General features: G+C 37.3%; 1 protein-coding gene across 1 annotated transcript; it reads left to right on the top strand.

Moving 5' to 3' along the window:
• The first annotated feature begins 404 nt into the window (after positions 1–404).
• LOC124267274 (fucolectin-like) lies at positions 405–11261 on the top strand. The gene is made up of 4 exons (XM_046702186.1): positions 405–493; positions 5711–5953; positions 6157–6387; positions 9665–11261. Exons 1-4 carry the CDS (start codon positions 445–447, stop codon positions 9904–9906), a joined length of 765 nt encoding a protein of 254 aa, XP_046558142.1. The 5' UTR covers positions 405–444; the 3' UTR covers positions 9907–11261.
• Positions 11262–20794: the final 9533 nt, after the last annotated feature.

Below are 20794 nucleotides of genomic sequence, written 5' to 3'. Positions count from 1 at the left end.
ATATGGGTCGCTCTTGAAGAGTGTCCCTTAAGTAATTACTTATTTAATTAGTTATTGTAAATATCTTCGGAGAGGGGTTTAATAAGTTGAAAGAACTTGTCCCCGATCCTTTTCACATTGTGAATAAAATATGTTTAAACTAAGTAACTACTAAATACTCAATTAGACATCAACACTGAAATAATGTGGTATTAGTTCACCGCGTGTATGTTACGAACTGTCAATTAGTCATTTGCTTCTGTGAAGACTTTATGCAACAACAGTCTAAAAATGGCAAACTCCTAAACACACTCTCAGAAGTCCTATATACATCCTCTGCAATATTTACATACAGCTGAAAGGCGCCTCGATCCTCCTCCGGCTCAAGTGGTAACTGTCAGCGGTGAATTGGTGAGTCGACATTAGTCGATTCCGGTGTGAAGTTATGCACAAACAAGTTTCAGGATGAACACTGAAATGCAGTTAGCAGTTGTGCTGGTTTTGGAAATTGTTGGTGAGTCATATTTTGCGCATAGTTGTTGACATCCCAGTAGTGGAAGTTGTCTAGCAATAATGTATCATTATCGCAATGCTTACTATAGTCTAGTGCATGACTTTTTTCAAAGTATTCTGTATTTTGACATTGATTTAACGTTCTGTTCATAATGATTATTGGTATTTGTATAGTCAGTAGTGGCACTGAGCACATAGTGTTCCCTCTTTATGATTTCACCCTTTAGGTATTGACAGTTTTCTCACATTCTCGTCAACTACCTGACTGAGAATCCCGAACGTAATTCTTATAATAAAATCAGAAGTTATTAGAAAATTTATGGATTTTTTGCATTTTGTCAAAGGACTTTTTATTCCGAAATTGAAGACCTATGTTCGATAACTTCTGTGAGACGATTTTAGGCATCTAGAGACACATTTATTTTGCAAAAACACGTTTTTCGCTTTATCCTCTCGAATATTTTGAACCTAATGTGCAGAAACTGAGCATAACATTTCAGTTCCATGGTGATGTTGATCTGTATGTAATCCACAAAGTGATTAATGCAAAGCAGCTTACTTTTTGGAAAAGAAAATTGATAAATGTCTTGTTTGAAATGAAAGAGCATTCATTGGTGAAATGTGATTGAAATGTAAGATGATTTAAGGCATCTAGTGAGTTTGATACATTTTTTGCGAAAACACGTTTTTCTCTTTATCCTCTCGAATATTTTGAACCTAATGTATGGAAACTGAGCATAACTTTTCAATTCCATGTTAATGTTGAACTATATCTAATCCACAAAGTGATTAATGCAAAGTAGCTTGATTTTTGAAAAAGAAAATTGATAAATATCTTGGTTGAAATGAAAGAGCATTCATTTGGTGAAATGTGATTGAAATGTTTAATAGTTTTAAGTGTGTCTACAGAAAATATTCGAACTTTTGAAGATGATTGAACAGTGTCCGCCGCCAAAATAACCCCCGAGAAGGCAAAACTGAACGCCAAATGTTCCAGATAAAGCCACCAAGTCACGAACATATCAAACAATTTGGGGTTTCATGTTTGGGGTGCGGTACGCGGTCAAATGAAGACGAATGTTGTTGTGTTCGACACCAATCTCAATGCACATCATGACATCATTCTGTTAAAGCAACGTCTTAGTTAGGCAATTAGTATCCCTTATTTAATTTTCACTGACTCTTGTTGTGACAGGCTGGACTGTATCCGTGATGGCCATGGGGGCATGCTCGGTGACTTGACCGCTTGTATGATTCTCAACCACTAGGTCATGACTTGTTACTGTCTGCCCCAGAATATCTCGAATGTTAGTGAATGGTGTTAAACAAACAGCTACCAAACTAAACAGTTTCTTTACTTACTCTCTTTATTCACAACATGAAACCCCCTTCGGTTAGACTTAGACGATGGTTCATTATATTATCCTTATTCTCAACTGGTTCTTGTTCTCTTAGAGTGGCAATCCATGTTCCTGGGATATTCTTGATTTGTCTGAAGGCTAACAGAAAGGTACCCTTTAAACAAAATTCAGTTTTCACCTCAGCGAAAGCGTTACGACTGCCATTTACATGTGGTATATATTTATACATATTACATTCCTTTGTTGTACCAGCTTAGGAAATTATATATATTGTTAAGTGATACGTAGTACAAAGAAGAAAGTGATAAGAAATGATCATGAAATGTAGGAGAACGTCACTTCAAAAATATTTTTAGGCCAGTTTAGGCCAGCAGATTCTTAATCCATTAATCTTTATGTATTTGCATAAAACAGCAGTATCAACATGTGTCATTATTTTATCAGCCCAGATCAAGTGGAATGTAAATGAATTTAGTCATTTGAAGAAATAATTTTCTGGGTTTTTCTTTTCCATGAAAAGCAACTTTGCAAGGATTTGATAACATTTATGCGATATCTGTGGAAATTAACATGCCTAAAATGTGATAGTGTTCCTTTCACCAGCACAGTAGTTGTTCATTTGATCCTTGTCATATAAATTTAGGTTTGTCACAGCAAATTGTTTCAATATCTCAACTAATTCAGATAAGCTTTCCTATGAACCATCTAACGTAAAAGTTGAGTCATCCACATATTGAAAGATACAATACTGTTGATCTTTGACGTTTTTTACTTTGATATTTTGGCTACGTTTGATTGCAATGAAGAGCAGATCAACGCATGGAATAAATGGATATGAGGATGGGAGGTCTGCTGGTCCACATCCACTATCAATCAGGAAGAAGCTTACGTCTGCTATTTAACCTGAATAGACCGATCCCGCCTGTCAATCAAAACTGGAGCATGCGTCAATTTTGCCCAATCAGCAGGCCGGGCCCGCTGTGTGGATTTGTCAGACTTATTTCCGGGGTCAAACGATGCCTCCGAAGCGATGTGCTTCGAACTATGCCATTTACACTCTATATGTATATATTACATATTGTTGCGATTTGATGTGTACCTTTTACAAAACCATTACGGTCAAGACAAAAAACTTGAGGTCGATCAGGGAGCGCGATAGGCCAAACGATCAGTTAAATGTCTGCACCATCGTTCACGAAACCTACGTTTGCCTGTAGATGAGAATTTGCACGAATTTCCGCACTTTTGCACATGTGCAAAATCATTACCAATTGATGACAACAAAAAGTAGTTTAAGACTCCGCAAGTGTTATAAACACGGACAATTCTTGTAACTACAAAAGTTGTTTAGCTTAACGTTTTCAGTCACTACTGGACTTTGAGTTGGTAGGCCATAAATCTCAAATGAGACAGGCGAGAAAGCCGTGACACAATGTAAACAAATCTGACAACGATCTGATTTCGGTTAGGGTCGACCGAAATAGCAAAACTTGTTACATGAAAGAACAATGTGGCGGATAGTGTACCCTTCGCTCTTAGATATTCTTAAATTTGTCACACGTTTTATCTAATCAATTCTAAATAATTATTTAACTGATTGACACATCAGATCCATATTATTTTAAGGCAGAACTAGGCAGACAAACACAATACATATCATAGCAGGACAATCACTTGGTATTAACTTAATTAGTTTCTTGGCTTCTGCTTTTAAATAGTTTTCAAATAATATATTTACTAATCAGATAACTCTGAAAGTGGTTGCTAGTATCATAACCCATCAAGAGAATTTAAAAAGCAAAGGCTACGTTCTGGTCACACACTGGTCAGGCATTATCCAGTCCTTGAACAGAATAACTTACAAAAATCCCAGATTTGATGTAATTCTTCTTATAAATCATCAGTTTTTCAGGAGGTTACCTATATTTGAAGACTGAGCCAAAGGTAGTGTTTATTAAGATGTTGATTTTGGCCAAATTGTTTAAGCTTTTCTGACGGTTATTTGGAAAATGAGCTCCATATTAAATTGCACACTGGCCCATTGTTTGTAGGAGGTGAACGCTTCAGGAGATTTTTTCCTAAACCTTTGTTATGACTTTTACCAAAGTTTTAATCAACTTTACTATAATTTTTATGACACTAGTAAGTATCTCAGTAAAGGAAATAGATCGAAATCAGAGTTATGTCCTCTAGGGATATGGTCTCAGATCTAATAAAACAAAGATTATCATTGTTTAAGAAGCAATAATGTCAATATGTAATTGTATTGACAAAAAGCTTTGAACATAGGATATATTCTTTGCACCTTATTTTCACTAGTAGTTAGCAGTTAAATATCTCTTAAGAAAAAAACAATACATTTGTATTTTGTGTAACATTCTGTGTCAATGCTAGGTAATTGTTCGGATAACTGTGGATGCTCTGTTCAAAGAGTTTGTATCATAGGTTTACTATTTCTGAAAAGATGGGTCAGTGTATCTTGGGTCTTCTTTGTGTTCTGGTGCTGTGACATACCTGTACATACATGCTGGCAGTTCATGAAATCCAGTATTGTGGAAGTTTGTATGTAAATTAGGATTCCACAACAAAGCACATATAGAAAAATAAAATGGAAAGGATGATTTTAAAAAATGGATTTCCTTATATTCAGGGTCATTTTAGGATGACGTACAGATTTTGAAGTGGGAAACTTTACTGAGAATTGCTGCAGATCAGCTGTTGAATATTTACTTCTGGGTTTGTCCAGATACGTCCATGGAAACATACAAGCCCAATTACCTTTTCCAGATTTCCAAATAGGATTAAATACGTTATGCTGTGATTGATTTGTTTACATTAATTATATACAGACAAATAAGGTGCACGAAGTAGTAGATGGGAAATATTTTCTGATTTATTTACCATTCTTTTTATTCATTAAAAGATAGAAACCCATCTTTTCAGATTATTGATTTAACTAAATTTGAAAAACTCCAACGGATAACCATAAATAAAGGCGCCACGCGCAGTGTTGACAATCTATTTACAGATACCGAAACGATCTGCAACATGAACATGTGGTTGTATTCACGGTTTTTATAAAATTATGATGGGAATTTTTAAAAATAACACACCCACAAACAACAAAATTCAGTTACCCTTATCCTGCTAAAATCTTTGACGGAGGTGAACTGCCGGATAGATTAAATGATTCGAAAGAAAATACGCTTCCCACTCTCAGCAGCTGGTCGAGACGATTTTTCATCGGGCATGTAATTCATTTTCACTCGCCAATTGCAATATGCCAGCTAAAATATATTTAAAATCAAATACGTATAACTTGCCTCTTTAAATATCATTCACAAACGACGGATGCCAAAGTACCACAAGGAGAATTCATCAACAACGTTCGCAATCATGTACGTTTCGCCGGCGATGACGCCATTGTGAATAGTCAGTGGTTGTCCCCCACTAACGTCAAAAACGAAGTGGGCGGGGCTTGTCGGCGGGGACTGGATCGGTCTATTGATAGTAGTACTCCAAGTTTTCAATGTGAAGAGATTTACCCAGTTTCTGAAAGAGGGACCAGAATTTAGGTCTGTAAGCCACGATCAATATATACACTGTTGGATTGTTGTGCGACATTATGCGAAAATAGACCATTGGACAGTTGCAATCATCTCTCTTGTCATACAGCCTTGTGGGGAATCTTTTGTCACTGTGAATCTTTATGCATGAATCTAATATGAAACATAAAGCCGTTTTATTGGATTCATTTGGATTTATTTTGCGTTCAGTTGGTAATTCATTGGAAGGGAACTGGCTCTTTGATTGGTATTGAACGTGAACAAATTACCGATTCTGACTCATGTTTTCAGCACATGTATACTGTGGCCAGAACCTTGCGCTGAATAAACCGACATGGATGAGTGCCGTGTATGCGGGGAGTTCAATCTCTTCCGCTGCTGAGAATTCAGTAGATGGCCATCTTGGAACAAACTGGCATCATGGAGTCTGCAGTTCCACAGCTGACAATGACAGATCACCTTGGATTGTCATAGATCTCCTGGGTCAGTACGAAGTCCACAATGTCACCATCTACAACAGAGGTGACCATGTCCGTAAGTTGAAATCCGCTTTCTGCATGGTAAGCTAGGTCGGTAATACCTATAATTATATGCTAGTATAAAACGAAGACGTGTATTGTGGCTTTTATCGTTAAGAGCAACACTACAATAACACGTAATTGGAAAACTTACAAATACGTTTGAGATGTAAACAGACAGGTATATATCACTCCCTCACCGCAATAACATAATTTCAGCTGAGCGCCTTCATGACTTTGTCATTGAAGTCTACAGGACAAACCCATCTCGATGTTCAACAGCTGCTGCAACCGTCTGTAAAGCCTATGTTGGTGTGTTTGGCCTTACTGGAAACGTCCAATGTGAGAGTTCAGTGTTGGGAAGGTTTGTTCGGATTTGGAAACCTGCGACTTCACAGTTTAACGATCTCCTGACAGTCTGTGAAGTAGAAGTATATGGAATACGCCCAGGTAAAGTTATAAAGCACATTGTCGAACTAAATAACAGCAGTTAAAATCAAACTTTGAGCACCTCACAAAGTGAATAATGGAGAAAAAGTTAAGTACCCCTACATATGTTGACCCCCTAAAAGAACTATGTTGTGTATGAAGATATGTAGGAGAATTTACTTTTCAGTATTGCAGAGAATTTTCATATTGCGATATATTGTGATGCGAAATCATATATTGCGATATGTATTGCAATAAATTGCAAGGAGTATTTTTTAACAAAAAATGACTCATAATCGAGTTAATGCTTTATTATAAAGCAAAAACACAACAAATTCACAATTGCAATGCATACATTCACCTTACGCTAAAAAGAATAACAAATGTAAATAGCAGACATGTTGAGTGAATGCTGACCTTATTAACAAAATAGATTAGACTATACAACGGAAATATTTTGGCGCCTAAACATAGTATGGAGGAGTGCGGCAAGGAGCCTAACGAACTGGTTATTTGTAAGGAAAAGTACCATCTTGTCTATTGCTGACATAGATTGGAATAAAGGATGGACACTGGTTATTTCTTTCCAAGGGTTAGATCTGAGATCTGTATAATAATCACAGTTGACCAGAAAATGTAATTCGTTTTCAACAGCTTTGCTACTACAGCGAGTACAAACTCTTTCATTAAGAGGAGTCTTCGGACGAGAATATCTACCCAGTTCTACCGCGAATGGCAAAGTGCCACAACGGAATTTACTCAAGATACTACGATGTGATCGAGGTAGAATTATTTCAACATAATGTTCAACCTGTAATAAATCTTTAAAAAGACGATAAGTACGTAATCCATTCTCCTGCCCTTTATCATTCCAAAGCCCGGAAACCAGTCACAACGGTCTAACGTCTTAAGGTGTTCTTTAGCAACAACAAACTCCTCATGTGAAATAATAAACAGGTCATATATAGGTCAATGAAAACTAACTAATACTTTATGAGTTCCAATATACCGAGATCTCCCCCAATTAAGTGACCATCTACTAATAATACTAGGTATTCTACTGAGTTCAAGTAAATGAAGTTTACGCCAAAAACGAAGAACCTCAATTTTTGTTTAGTATACTGGGAAACCCAGCCCATTTCGCCACGAACTGCTAATTTGGAGTTTTGCTAGCGACGGCTAAGAAGAATCTGGCTGCCCGATGTTGAACTGCATTAACACAACCATACTCCCGTGTTCTCCGGACAGCGGCTCTATATGAAAGAATGGGCAGAACAAGATTATCATATGATTTATTGTAAACTTTACAATCCATACCATTAACTGCCTTAACTTTACAGAAAATATCCGAAGATTTCCGAGTGTTACAAAGTTTTCCTAATGCATGTCAAATACCGGTTTTAAATCAGCGTATCGCAGTACGTATCGTTTTCATGTCTGAACCGGTAAATACCGCTTATATTACACAGCCTTAAATTTGACGTTCAGTATATCCATGAAGTGCTGGATCCAGTTGTCCTCCATTTTCATGATCCTCTTAACCTGAATTTATGGATGACAAAGCTCGGCAACATCGTTCTCATGCGGTGACAGCATTTATCCAGAATAATGCAGTAATTCACCTTACTGGCCCGGTTATCCAAGCACGTGGAGGGTGCACACGATATTGATTGTACAACATCCCCAGGCTACAAATAAACGTTTTTCTCTCATCACATACACGCCATATTGCCTGATCCTCTCTCTAGCTCCATACTTGTAAGTCCCAAACCCATCGAGGAAATTTAAACATACCAGATTTTTAAGCGTAGAATATTTGTTATTTTAAATTATGGTTAAATTGGTTAAACACCCAAATAGGTGTAACCAATATAGGGTTTTATTTCATGTACTAGTAATTTGTTAATAACCACTAGGGTGTCCCACTTCTTTTGCATCAGATCACGGATGTAGATTCTAATGCTAGCTTTGTAATCAGAGTATGGAATAAGAAGTGGTGTCAAAGATTTATTGAGTGCTGCCTTGTCAGCAAGATCAGCTATTGTATTCCCAGAAATGCCAACATGGCTGGGTAACCAACAAAAGACAATGTCGCATTGGCCAGTAGCAAGCTCATTATACATTTCAATAATTTCTATTATAAGTGGATGTTTACAAGAAAGATTTTTAATAGCCTGAAGACACGAAAGAGAATCGGAAAAGATTATGTATTGTTTATATTGACGGTGTTCATGAATATATTTAAGAGCTGTTAATATGGCGTTAGCTTCTGCTGTGAAAATAGAGCTGTTATTTGGTAGTCGAGAAGATATTGTTCTGGATCCAATAACAGTGGCACATGCCACCGCGCCACCATCCTTGGACCCATCTGTAAATAAGGATGTGTATGTATTATATAAAATCGCCAGGAGCGAAAGGATGGTGTAAATCCAGCTAGGGTCCATGCAGGCAGCAATGGTACTGTAAGTCCCCATGGTCCCTAGTTTGGTGATGTACCTTCAGTTCTTGGCGATCTATAGCCTGTTTTTATATTGTCTTGTCATGTATGGTTACAATATTTTAATATCAATTACTAGTTTTTAGAACTGATATCTGTGATAGCCTAGTTGTTTTACTGTCGTTTCTTGACAGGCTGAATTAAAAACTTACCTCACCCAATCACTCCATACACGTATCCTATTGAGCCTTTTGAGATTGTGTTTTCTACCATATCAATTATCAAAATATATATGACAACTATTACACTTCCTTGTTTACCATAATCATCACCATATAGAGGTAACATATTTATTCCATGGACATAGAGATATAACGCCGGATCGGGAAACATAGTTAACATACTAGTGTCAAGGAATACAGTGGCACAGACAGTTACAGTAGACCGACTTCATTTATTACCGAATCCATGAGAGTGTGTCATGAATCATTGTTTTGGAAAGTTAAACCTATAGGATTATGGAAGGAGTATTGTCAACAATGGTTTCGGACTAAGTTTGGACAAGTTTCACACTTTCGGGATAACCTGCCATGACACATACCAATTAGAAATTCCAATGAAGTCAGTGTTGAAATATCTGCAGCTTCTTTTTGGATTATCTATTATTACATAAGGAGATGCATTGTCTTCAAAGAGACGGATTTTACTTTGAATATTGTACAAGAACATGTTTCCTTATATTTAGAAGATACATGATTAATATCTTAAAAGTAATTGCATATTTATGCAGTGTACATAACAGACTGCCTTGCTAATGTCGCAGAATAGAGACCTAACCATGGACATGTTTTTTTGTAACAGGTGCATGTATTCCGACTTGGCATCAAGGAGTACGTGGAAAGCACCTGCTCTCCCCTGGTGCTGCGTCCTTTCCCCAGCAGTCAAGGATGACGTGTTTCCTTCTTTGTGTGATGTCCGAGACCTGTGTTGGTGTCAACTACAACGGTGGATCAAAGGAGTGTCAACTCATCTCCAAACCGATGCCAACTGACCCGGTTTCCTTAAACCAAGACTGGGTCTTCTTCGGTGATGATTTGTGTTAAGTCAAACCTTTACTTCAGTTTTATAAACAAAATTTGCAAATTACAAATCACGACATTTGGTTCAACAGTTTAACTGAAGCTCAAATATTCCCATTTCTGTTACATTGATAGATAACCATGACGGTCTTGTGGTGTGTGCTCCTGTGCATAGAGCCCAGGTGACAATTCAGTTAAAGTATAGCAACACTGGTCATGTGAAGTACTAAGATAGATGACCGTGTTAGGCATATTAACTCCGGCGATTTTTTGGAACTTCAGTCCTGCCCTGTGGTACATGTGGGTTTGTTCAAAATTGCAACTGTTCAGCCAGCAGTGAATGGGTACCCGGTTGGATACGTTCTATGACTGTTGGCCTTCTGGTGATGACAGGCAACACTACCTGGCTGTTGGTAGAGTGAGACAAAACACGAAGAAGTGATCTCTGGCTCTGATCAAAGACAGTTTATTCGTCTATGTCTGTTTCTGCGGCAATGGTTCTACTTGGTATAACAACAAGCCTATGGAGAATACACAAGCTACATTCGTGCCTGCTCTCTGCTGTCGAAACAGGGAGGCAACGAGCTTGCAGAACAGCGCAAACCTTTCAACATACGGGATGTAATGTTGCTATCAGAAAATAACTTCTCCATGTAGAATGAGTCAAGCACATTGATTCCTTTGCTTCAGCTGTTTCAGAAGCTGTTTCAGACCTTTTTTCAGTGAATTTTGTTTAGGTTAATGATGGGAAGGATTTATTGTCATCTTTGTGTACATGCAGCCGTTTCACCCGGAACCAATATACGATTCGAAAATGCATAGAAAATAAAGAAGGAAACTTTGGAAACCATCGAAATTCGCTGCTGTCGTTAATGTTAATCTGCATTTTGTCATAACATACCATGTATATATACTTGTCACCGTTTGGTTTTAGGCACTTTTAGCTTGATAATGGTGTAAGAACCGTACATGAGGAGATCAAAGGGCTTCACAGGTTAATCAGCCGAAACACCTTACTTATGTTGTCACGATATGCATAAGACAATCTGATCAGCGACTTCATAGTCATTGCTGAACCATTTGTACCCAATAAATGATATACTGTCAACAATATACAGAGTAATGTTGCACAAATGGAGACAGTCGAATATATGGAAGATGTCGTGATGCTAGCTGTGTCGAAAAACAACTTCAGCTCAGTCGCTTAACAACTAGTCTAGTTACTAGCGAAGGCTACATATGTATGGATTCCATTCAAAGTCCTCTCTTTATGTCTGACTGTTGACACACAATCTAATTGATTTACTTTTGTAGACATTTGTTCAAACTCTGTAGAAAATTCGGTTTCTTGCAAATAAACATTAGACATCGTGCTGCTACATGAATGATGTTCACGTTCACTTGAAATGGAAACTGTATGTCACTGAATACTCTGTTTAAAGCCAAGCAGCGTGAGGCTTTTTGGTTAATTCACTGCGACCGACCAACTAATGGAACCTTATAACGGTAATGGTAAAATCAGTCGAGTGTTGCCTCGAGTACTTTGTATCATGGTTTATCGTTGACGATGACTGGTCTTTCATGGAACACTGGAGAATCCTGGAGCCGAATGATCCAATGTGAATTCTGTGCTGATAAATGTGTTATTGTAGTGGTCTTTTAGTTTTGTGTGGTGATTTCCCACAAGACGCAACGATGACAGTTTTATTCTTGGGATACGTTATATATTATGAATGTTGTCTGTAAGAGCATATGCAATTGCTGCCATCACTCTCGCATGTTCAGCGTCATCAGCATTCAGTTCATCCTGTAAGTGTGAAGCCCATTTCTTGTGTCCCCGCCGTGATGTTGCTGGAATATTGCTAAAAGTGGCGTAAAACAAAACTCAGTCAGTCATCCTGTAAGATGCCATGGATTAGTTCATGTATATCTATGGCCCTTTGGTTGTTCTCATTAAAATGGACCCGCCTTTGCATTACTGAAACCTGTCTGGATATCACAGTGATGCATTGAATTATCTTTGCCATTTGTCATTGCTTCAAACTTGATTTGATATACATGTACATTGATAGTTTCAGTAATGTGTTCTATCAGGAACAATCCTCTTACACTCATTGTTCTGTAGAGTAAACAAGATTACACAGACATGTTTTATACAATATGCATCACAAAGTGGTACGAAAGTATCGTGCATATAAACCATTTCTTTCTCAAACATGTGTCATTAAGGTCATGTCATAGTATAAAAAGTGTATGGACGTTCATGTAGAATGTCGGTATGTACTCAGAAATTTATTTACATCTAGTCATGTAGTGAGGTCAAATATCAGTTATTTAATTTGGTTCAAATCAGCAACATTACAGCTTAATCGGTCATCAGCAGTTGGTCAATGCATATTCTATAAACTTAAACATCACCGCCACACGCATATTCCTCCTTTTTGGCTTAAATGGCAGAGGAGAGACAACAGTTATACTAATGTATCACCGAAAATAAATGACACACACACATACACCACATGTTTGGAGGAAGTGTAAGCGGGTTCTGGTCCTGTAAAATGCAGAAGGGGATAAAAATTATACAGAAGTATCACTGAAAAAATCATTGACACCAGGTGTTTAGGGGAAATGTAAGCTGGTTCTGCTCCTGTAAAAAGCAGAAGGGAGATAAACATTTTATGGATGTTTGAAGGAATGGTAACTGTGTCTGGCTCTATCGGTTGCCACTGACATTCACAGACAGTTTACACAATGAAGTAAACATGTTTCTGTTGCATAACGACGTCATCCTTCTCGGCCTGCTATACCACGGCGTCATGTCGGTGATCAGCATCATGAGCAGCATCACGTCGTCGTGGTGCAACGCCACGCTGTCAGTCAGTTTAAGGGCCTTAAAGGTTCATCTTGTCATACAGTTTAGTACAGGGGTTATCTTCATGTTGAACTCACATTTATAGGTCCAGATTGGGATATGGTCTCTCTTTTTACCGATTAAGGTGTAGTTAAGGCAAATCATTCTCCCCTATGAAACATCAACAGAAAGTGATCATTGTGTAAGAAGATAATTCACTCAAAGTAAGTTATCTGTTGTCTTCCTGCTATTTCCACCAAAAGTCGCTGGGGTGCGGCTGCTCTGTTAGTATCGAGTTTACTTTCATATATTTGTAAGTTTCCGAAGTATTGAAATGAAAAACTACCCATCACTTCAACACCCTCTTTCCATCTACTATTTTGGAAGCAAAGCAATATGACTATCCTTTAACTTAAAGATTGCAACAATCCACGGTGCCATGACTGCATGTAGCATTCTTCTTCATTATGACGACCTTCCTCTTTTCGCCTTCCAGATGCCTTCTGGCATGTTTTGCCTTGAAGTTATTCTTTGCTTTACGCACAACAAAGTTTGCGTGAGAGGTAAACACAATTCCAGACAATATCTACTCGTCATAAAGTCCTAAACCTAGTAGATGGGAGCAATCACTCAGTGATATGTGCACCTGGCCAAAGATTTCGCACCACCCACTATTTTTCACTAAGTAAAACTGGATCTACAACCTCAGAAAAATGGTGTTTAGAAAAGCACATTAAACTGTTTAGATGGCCTCATGTGAGCGTTCAGTTAGAAAGTGGACAACACAAGGCCGAATTTGAGCACTAATTGAAGGTTTAATTGAGACATGGCCACACGCTCTTTGATTCTGTAATGACACAAGATGTGAATTCAATGCCATTATCCGACTGCAATATGACAGGTGTTCCTAACATCACCCCAAAATGGGACTTCAGCTTAGATGTTTCTCTGATCATGTGCTGTGCCTCTCTGCCTCCAAACACGTGCCCTCCCGTCTGTATGATGCAGCAAGAATCGGCTTTCATCGTATCAGTGGATCCTTCTCAATGTCCTCAGGTTCCAGCGAGCATGTGATTGGTACCTGGCTAAACGGGCATGGCGGTGCTGATTTGTGAGGACTGGACGTCTGATTGGTTGTCTTCCTCTCAATCATGCAGAATTTAGGCGTCGTCTGATGGTGCTGATGCACACTCTGGTGTATGGATGCCATCCATGTCGCAGCTGTGTATAAGTAGACATTAGGCTTCGTCTGGCATGGCGTACGAGAGCACGATCTTCCCTGTCGTTGTTCTCTCTGGGACGTCCAGACCTGGTGCATCCTTCACTTCAGCCGGTAGCAGTACGAAGTACGAGGTTCTTCAGTGTGGTGATGTTGAGAAGCTGATAAAAAGAGGGAAAATTCTGAAGAGCCACCTATCTACTTTGCCACATTGGAGGAGACTTTAGACATCATCATATTTCCACTGTTCATGGAGGCAGAGATCGTATGCTGAAGCAACTGTCTACAAGGTACGCTAAAACCTACGCTGTGGAGACATACAGGTCATTTTGGGTTGAGTGCCAGTCCAAATCCAAGTGGTCAGTCACGACAGGTAATTTTAATGTAACAAAAACATTTAAAGCAGTGTATTTAATCAATATTTTTAATTGCTATTGAAAAGTATCGCCAATGTGTTGCCAGCCTTACTGGTAACATGTAGTTTGTGATTGAAATTCTGTTACATTCAAATTCACTCAAATGCATACACATTCCTCAAGTGAAGTTCTAAAGGGTGGAAATGTTTGCAACATGTATTACTAGAGGGAAATTGTAAACGTATAAGTTACAACACAGTAAGGTTGGCATTCATCAGAATAATAAGAAAAGCTAAATTTAAACACCTTTTATCAAGGTCCATAGCAATAAGAGTGAAAAGGAGACATTATCCATTTTCTGAATTCCAAATGTGAGTTGTAGAATTTTTAAGACAAACTTTATAAACCAATGGCAACCATTGTCTACCAAAACACTTTCACAAATACACTCAAACATTTAGATAGTGAAATTTTTTTGAATAGATAAGGCCACTTGAACACATTTCTTTTGTCAAAATTAAATTGACCAATTACAGTATAAATATAGACATGATTACATTACATCTGGATTACATGAGAACATCAGTTTATGTCCTTATAAAGCAGCTCTAATTTTACGTAATATATAGTCACCAAAAAATACATTGTGAGCTAATTACAGATGCCACATAAACCATTCACTGATCATAATTGCCACATAACATTGCCTATATACATGCAAAGTTAATAAACTTTGAATAAATAACAAACTTCACTATCATCAGAGAGAAATTAAGGGAAGTTCAAAATTCTCTAAAACATACAAAAATTATAAAATACGAAAACAAATTATGAGATGCACACCTTTAGAGTCTCTATAAAAGACATATGTGAGCTAAATGAGTTTTGTGCAGTAGTTTTGAGGTTAAGTGGATAAAGTACACACCCTGTTGTATGGGACGAACTGGATGAAATAGAGGCAATTCAAGTTCAAAAATCTGTAGAAGTGACAAAATTAAGAAATTAGATGAACAAGGTATGAGACGCACACCTTTAGAGTCCCAATGAAACACACATAGAAGGCCAATTCTGTTGAGCAGCTTTTGTGGAAAAGTTGATAGACTTCACCCCCTATAACACTATATTCAGAGAGAAATTCAACAAAATTTATTTAAGTTCAAACGGCATTAAAATTGGAAAAATCAAAATCAAAATATGAGATGCACGCCTTTAGAGTCCCAAGAAAGCCCATGTATAAGTTCATTGAATTCCACAGAGCGGTTGTGTTGGAGAAGTGGATAGAATACATTCCCTGTTCTTCGTACAGACACCGAGGGCAACCCTATATGCCCCTGCCATATATGGCGGGGCATAAAAGCAGTGTAATAAATCATGAGGAAATATACTTTCTTTCAAAAGTTTAGACTCACTATATGTTATGTACATGTGGATATATATATGGTTACATCTAAGATTGATTTCTCCACTAACTTGGGGAACCAACTGCAAACCTTATGCAGATGAATATCACGAGGATCATGCATCAAATTGCTGAAAAAGCATGTGCAAATATCGTGCATATGAACAGGTGCACTTGGGTGTAAAGTTTTGTTAAGAATTAGCTAATTTTGACTGATTTTATCATTTATTGAACTCGTGACAATAATCTTTTTTCAATGTTACGAATCTGATTGTACAATACATCAGTTCATGTGTAAACAGTACCCTTTAAACAGTATGGAATAGTTTACAAAATTTAAATTAGAACAGCTGCCAGAAGTAAGTGGCTATATTAACACTAGTGAGTCTAAACTTTTGAAAGGAAGTATATAATCTTATTGTGTTTCAAGATTTTAAATAGTCATATAGTTCACAAAAGATGTTCGATTTGTTTTTCGAGATGATCCCAAAGTGGAATTGTTGCTAGATATTGTAAATTATCATAAGACACGGTGACAGTTGCTCAAGCTTACCATTTAATCACAAAACAAGTACATCCACTTGAAGATCATAATCAAGAATGAATTGTATAGAATAATAATACTTACATCACATAGAGTACCGAAGAATCAATTAAATGAAATGAAAGAAATTTGCTTGGCAAGTACTAGCAGCTAATTAAAAATAACATGACAAAAACAAAAATAAATACTTTTAACAAGTAACTAACATTTGCTTTACAAACAACACTACAAGAGATATACAACGAATTAAGAATTAAACTTTTGACAAGAAATATATATTGGAAATATATATTTCACAAGAAGTATAATATATTTCAACATGAACCTAAAATGTCAGCTATACTCATGCCAATGGTTGTCACCCCTTCCCACCCACCCCCTCTCCAATTAAAAAAATTGAAGGGTGTGACAACCATTATTGGCATGAGTATTTCTCTTCTAGGCAGATGTGAAATGCCTAAATCTGCCTGGTGAATTCACCAGTGTACATAATCAAGTATTCTAGATAACACATTTGTGTTTCCTCCACACTGGTTGAAACGGAGTGGCAGAGTTAATCAAACCTTGAATCAAGTGGTGTGCACTCACGATTGTTTTCATCTCCATATTCACCAATGTTACTTATAGTCGTAACTTACATTTATTATTCCTCATATGAATTATACAGAACTATTTATTGTCAAAAAGAAATGTGTAATGGTATATACAATATAACTTAAAACGGTATGTAATGAACACATTAACACCATTCAGGAATGCAACATCTGACATTATCTTATAATCTGTTACATTGAACATGTTACTGTGTGCCATTGTATGAGCTTATACATGATGCACAGGTCAACTGATATTCTAGATTTAATAGTGCATGTATAGAGCATGCATGCTGGTATTGTTGTGTCACTCCTGTGTGTGCACATGGAACATCAACTAAGCATTAATGTATTTGCTCTATGTATCAGTTACTACTGTAATCCGTGCAGAGGAGAGTAGAGTGAACTGTTGTTTTATACCAGTCATATTCCAGCATTACTAACACAAAGGTTGATAGTGAGTGATTGAGTGAGTTTAGTTTTACGCTGCACTCCACCGCAATATTCCACCTATATGGCGGCTGTCTGTAAATAATCGAGTCAGGCCCAGACAATCCAGTGATCAACAGCATGAGCATCGACCTGCGCAACTGTGGGAACCGATGACATGTCAACCAAGTCAGCGAGCCTGACCAATTCGATCCCGTTAGTCGCCTCTTACGACAAGCAAAGTCGCCTTTGTGGCAAGCATGGGTTGCTGAAGACCTATTCTACCCCGGATCTTCACGGGTTAAGGTTGATAGTATTAGCAACTGTCCAAACCATAAAGCATTACACTTTACCAGGGCATGCATTTTGAATACTATTAAACTCCTGATACTAATAGAAAATAATACGAGGAAATTATGCCTAAAGTTTTACTTTTATAAAACCAAATCATCTGTAAACCAAATTCAAACAGATGATACTTTTTGTTTATCCATCTCTATTGCATATGCACTGTTTCTGATCCAACTGTACTAAGGTTAATTGTCAGTGGTAGAAGTTGGACAGTGACACTTGCAAAAGTAGATATGGTGACGGAAAGAATTGTAGCCAATGTTGTTGAAAAAAACTGTGCAATATGGCTCCTTCCTAAAAATACAAATAGTGTCATATGCAACCTGCACTATGTCTGCTGTCAGACCTACTGAGGTCATGGAAACATCCTCTGATATTCATACTTCTTCATCTCATTGGAACAGAATTGTTTGTCCACAATAATATATCACACCCGTTTCCTGATCAAGTAACTAAACAGCAAGTCACAATCTGGAAGTAGTGCAACATATTCAAACAACATGCATGTGCGTATTACATTAAATATAATTTATATAAACATGTATACATATTGAAGTAAATATACATGTAGAAATGGAAAAGTATGAGGCATGGCTGATTCAATTATTCATACACTTACAACAATGGTTTTATCAAAGGCAATATACAATAAAATATTATAACAATACATTGTCCAGTCACGAAAGTTCATAAAGCAAGGTCAAGATATTCATTTAACTCAATTTCACCAATGCAAACACAATTTTATATCATAGCATTTTGGTAATATATACTAATAACTGGTACCAACAAGAGCGCAAAATAACAAATACAATAACTTTCCAAAAACAATTCTACAAATTTACACGATCATGTACAGGTACAATGTATTGACTTCACACCACCACTGTATATACACATATTAATGTTTTGCTCATGTGCAATGGTATCTGAATACTTGCTTCAGGCACAAATCTGAGGTTTCCTACAGCAGCAGGAATATAGTATATGCATCCAATGTGTTTTCTTAAATTAGTTGATGAGATTGTTGGGAAGTGAAGACCTTCTCATGTTTCCACAATGAAACACTGCAGCAGCAGTAGTGAAAGAGATATGTACACAGCTCAAGGAACAAAAATACATACAAAGTGTACTCTAAAAAAGGAACTGTAATAGGCTTCTCTGCCCAGTGACAGTTGAAGTTGGCTAGAATAGGGTTTAGGACCTTGCGTTGTGTACTTTTTTTATGTGGTGATGGTAAAGTAGCAAACTTCAAATAGGCTCGATGAATCAGGCCTCATTGCTTGTAAAACATAACAAATAGAAAAGAGAAACTCAATAATTTATTTACAAAAAACTAAAACCTATCCTAACCTAACAGCCCTAACCTAATCTATACCTGACCGAACTGAGTAGAGCACCGGGCCACGCCCTACGGGAAATGACTGTTGACCTAGGTACCTGGAACGCCCATTGTCATTCATAGATGGAGCCCTTTGAGTTAATGATTCCGAAAAATCCATCTGCCTCTGGAGGTCTGATATTTTTCCTCATTACACCGTTCAAAATCATGAAAAGATTGGTTCATAGAGGCTTGAATTTCCGATTTAAAGTAAGATATAGAGAGCCGTAATGGACGACATATCCACTTGACTAGATGAAGAGAATTTAGATTTTGACCTAGATCTGGACTCTGATTTCTTAACCAGGGTTGGCTGAGATTGAGAATCCGATTTCTTATTCTTGGATAAATCTGAGGAGCCCGATAATTTTCTCTTCCTGGGATTATTACGGGCTTTGTCCACCATAAACCACTCATCCTTAGATAACCCTGAGCAAAGTAAGCACCGATCCTCCCATGAACAAGTCAATCCTGACAAAACACAATGCACAAAGAGAGTGAGGGTCCGAATCCGCCATAAATCTCTGACATAATAAGCACTTCTTTTGCGACATGATGAGTGAAAATGGCGGGAATTTTCCAAAGTCAATCAAGCATCAGTTTCACAAGTAAATACACTTCAACAATAAAATGCGATGGTCAAACAACGACCAATGCGATCACACTAACCAGTTCTGTTGAAATGGTGTGATCCATACAGAAAAAATTATGAGGGCTTCTGGTAGAACAATGCTGTGACATCACGGCTAGGGGAGATAACTGCGTACTTTTTTTAGGCATACCACAAAGGATAGCTATGACTTCTTTTAAAAGAGAATTTATTCTCTTTCATTTCTGTATGTCTCTGTGATTCCAGAGGAAACTGGCAACCATAATCCAGAGGGAACGTTTACGGCATAATTGAGTTGTGTTTGTTTTTCGTAATGACATCTGTAGCGTACATAGTTGTAATCTGACATAATACATAATAATGTATTTTGGTATTAAGTTAATGCTACGGTTTGTTCAATTTATAGATAAACATTGTGAATAATATAGTTGCATAACTATAAAACGTCTATGTACATATTTATTGTTTTTGAATACAGAGAATATGACACAGCACTTGTAATGACAATGGTTGGTACATGGACACAGGAGAAAACAGTATCTGCAGCAGCAGAATATGAACCAATCATGACTTTCCTGTTTATTTACGGCAAGATATTGTTGAGTTATTTTGTTTTGCAACATAATTATGTAGCATGCAGTCCTGTGTTGGACATGCAATGCAGTTATATTATACTTCTTGCACAGAATACATGTATTCAAAATCCAACATGTCAATATGGTTACTATGCTATTGAAGAGGTCCAGATGTTAATCAACAAAGATTTTCTTGTCAAGCTCTATTGCTCTTCATTACACATCATTATACTAAAAGTGAGTGAGTGAGTTTAGTGTTAAGTCGATATTAGCAATATTCCAGCAATATCATGGCGGGGACACCAGAAATGAGCTTCACATATTGTACCCAAGGGAAGATTGAACACGGGTCTTCGGCGTGAAAAGTTACACCACCGCCCCATCATAGTAGGAACTTCAACGATCAAACTTACTTCTTTTACTGAATGAAATACTTCAATGTTAATTATATGATGGCCAACAGATAGATTGTTTTCATTCATAATATCTTATTCTCAGTATATGACATGAGAAACACAGAATATGAATCCAACACAAATTTTGATATATTTGTATAACTAGGCATTGTGTTTTCCAACATAACGCCTATCTATAGTCCAGCGAT

The sequence above is a fragment of the Haliotis rubra genome, unplaced genomic scaffold (genome assembly GCF_003918875.1).
Source record: "Haliotis rubra isolate DU_JTF1 unplaced genomic scaffold, ASM391887v1 Scf130, whole genome shotgun sequence".
Taxonomy (NCBI): domain Eukaryota; kingdom Metazoa; phylum Mollusca; class Gastropoda; order Lepetellida; family Haliotidae; genus Haliotis; species Haliotis rubra.
The sequence above is the reverse complement of the archived record's forward strand: the minus strand, read 5'-3'. Positions and strand labels throughout refer to the sequence as shown.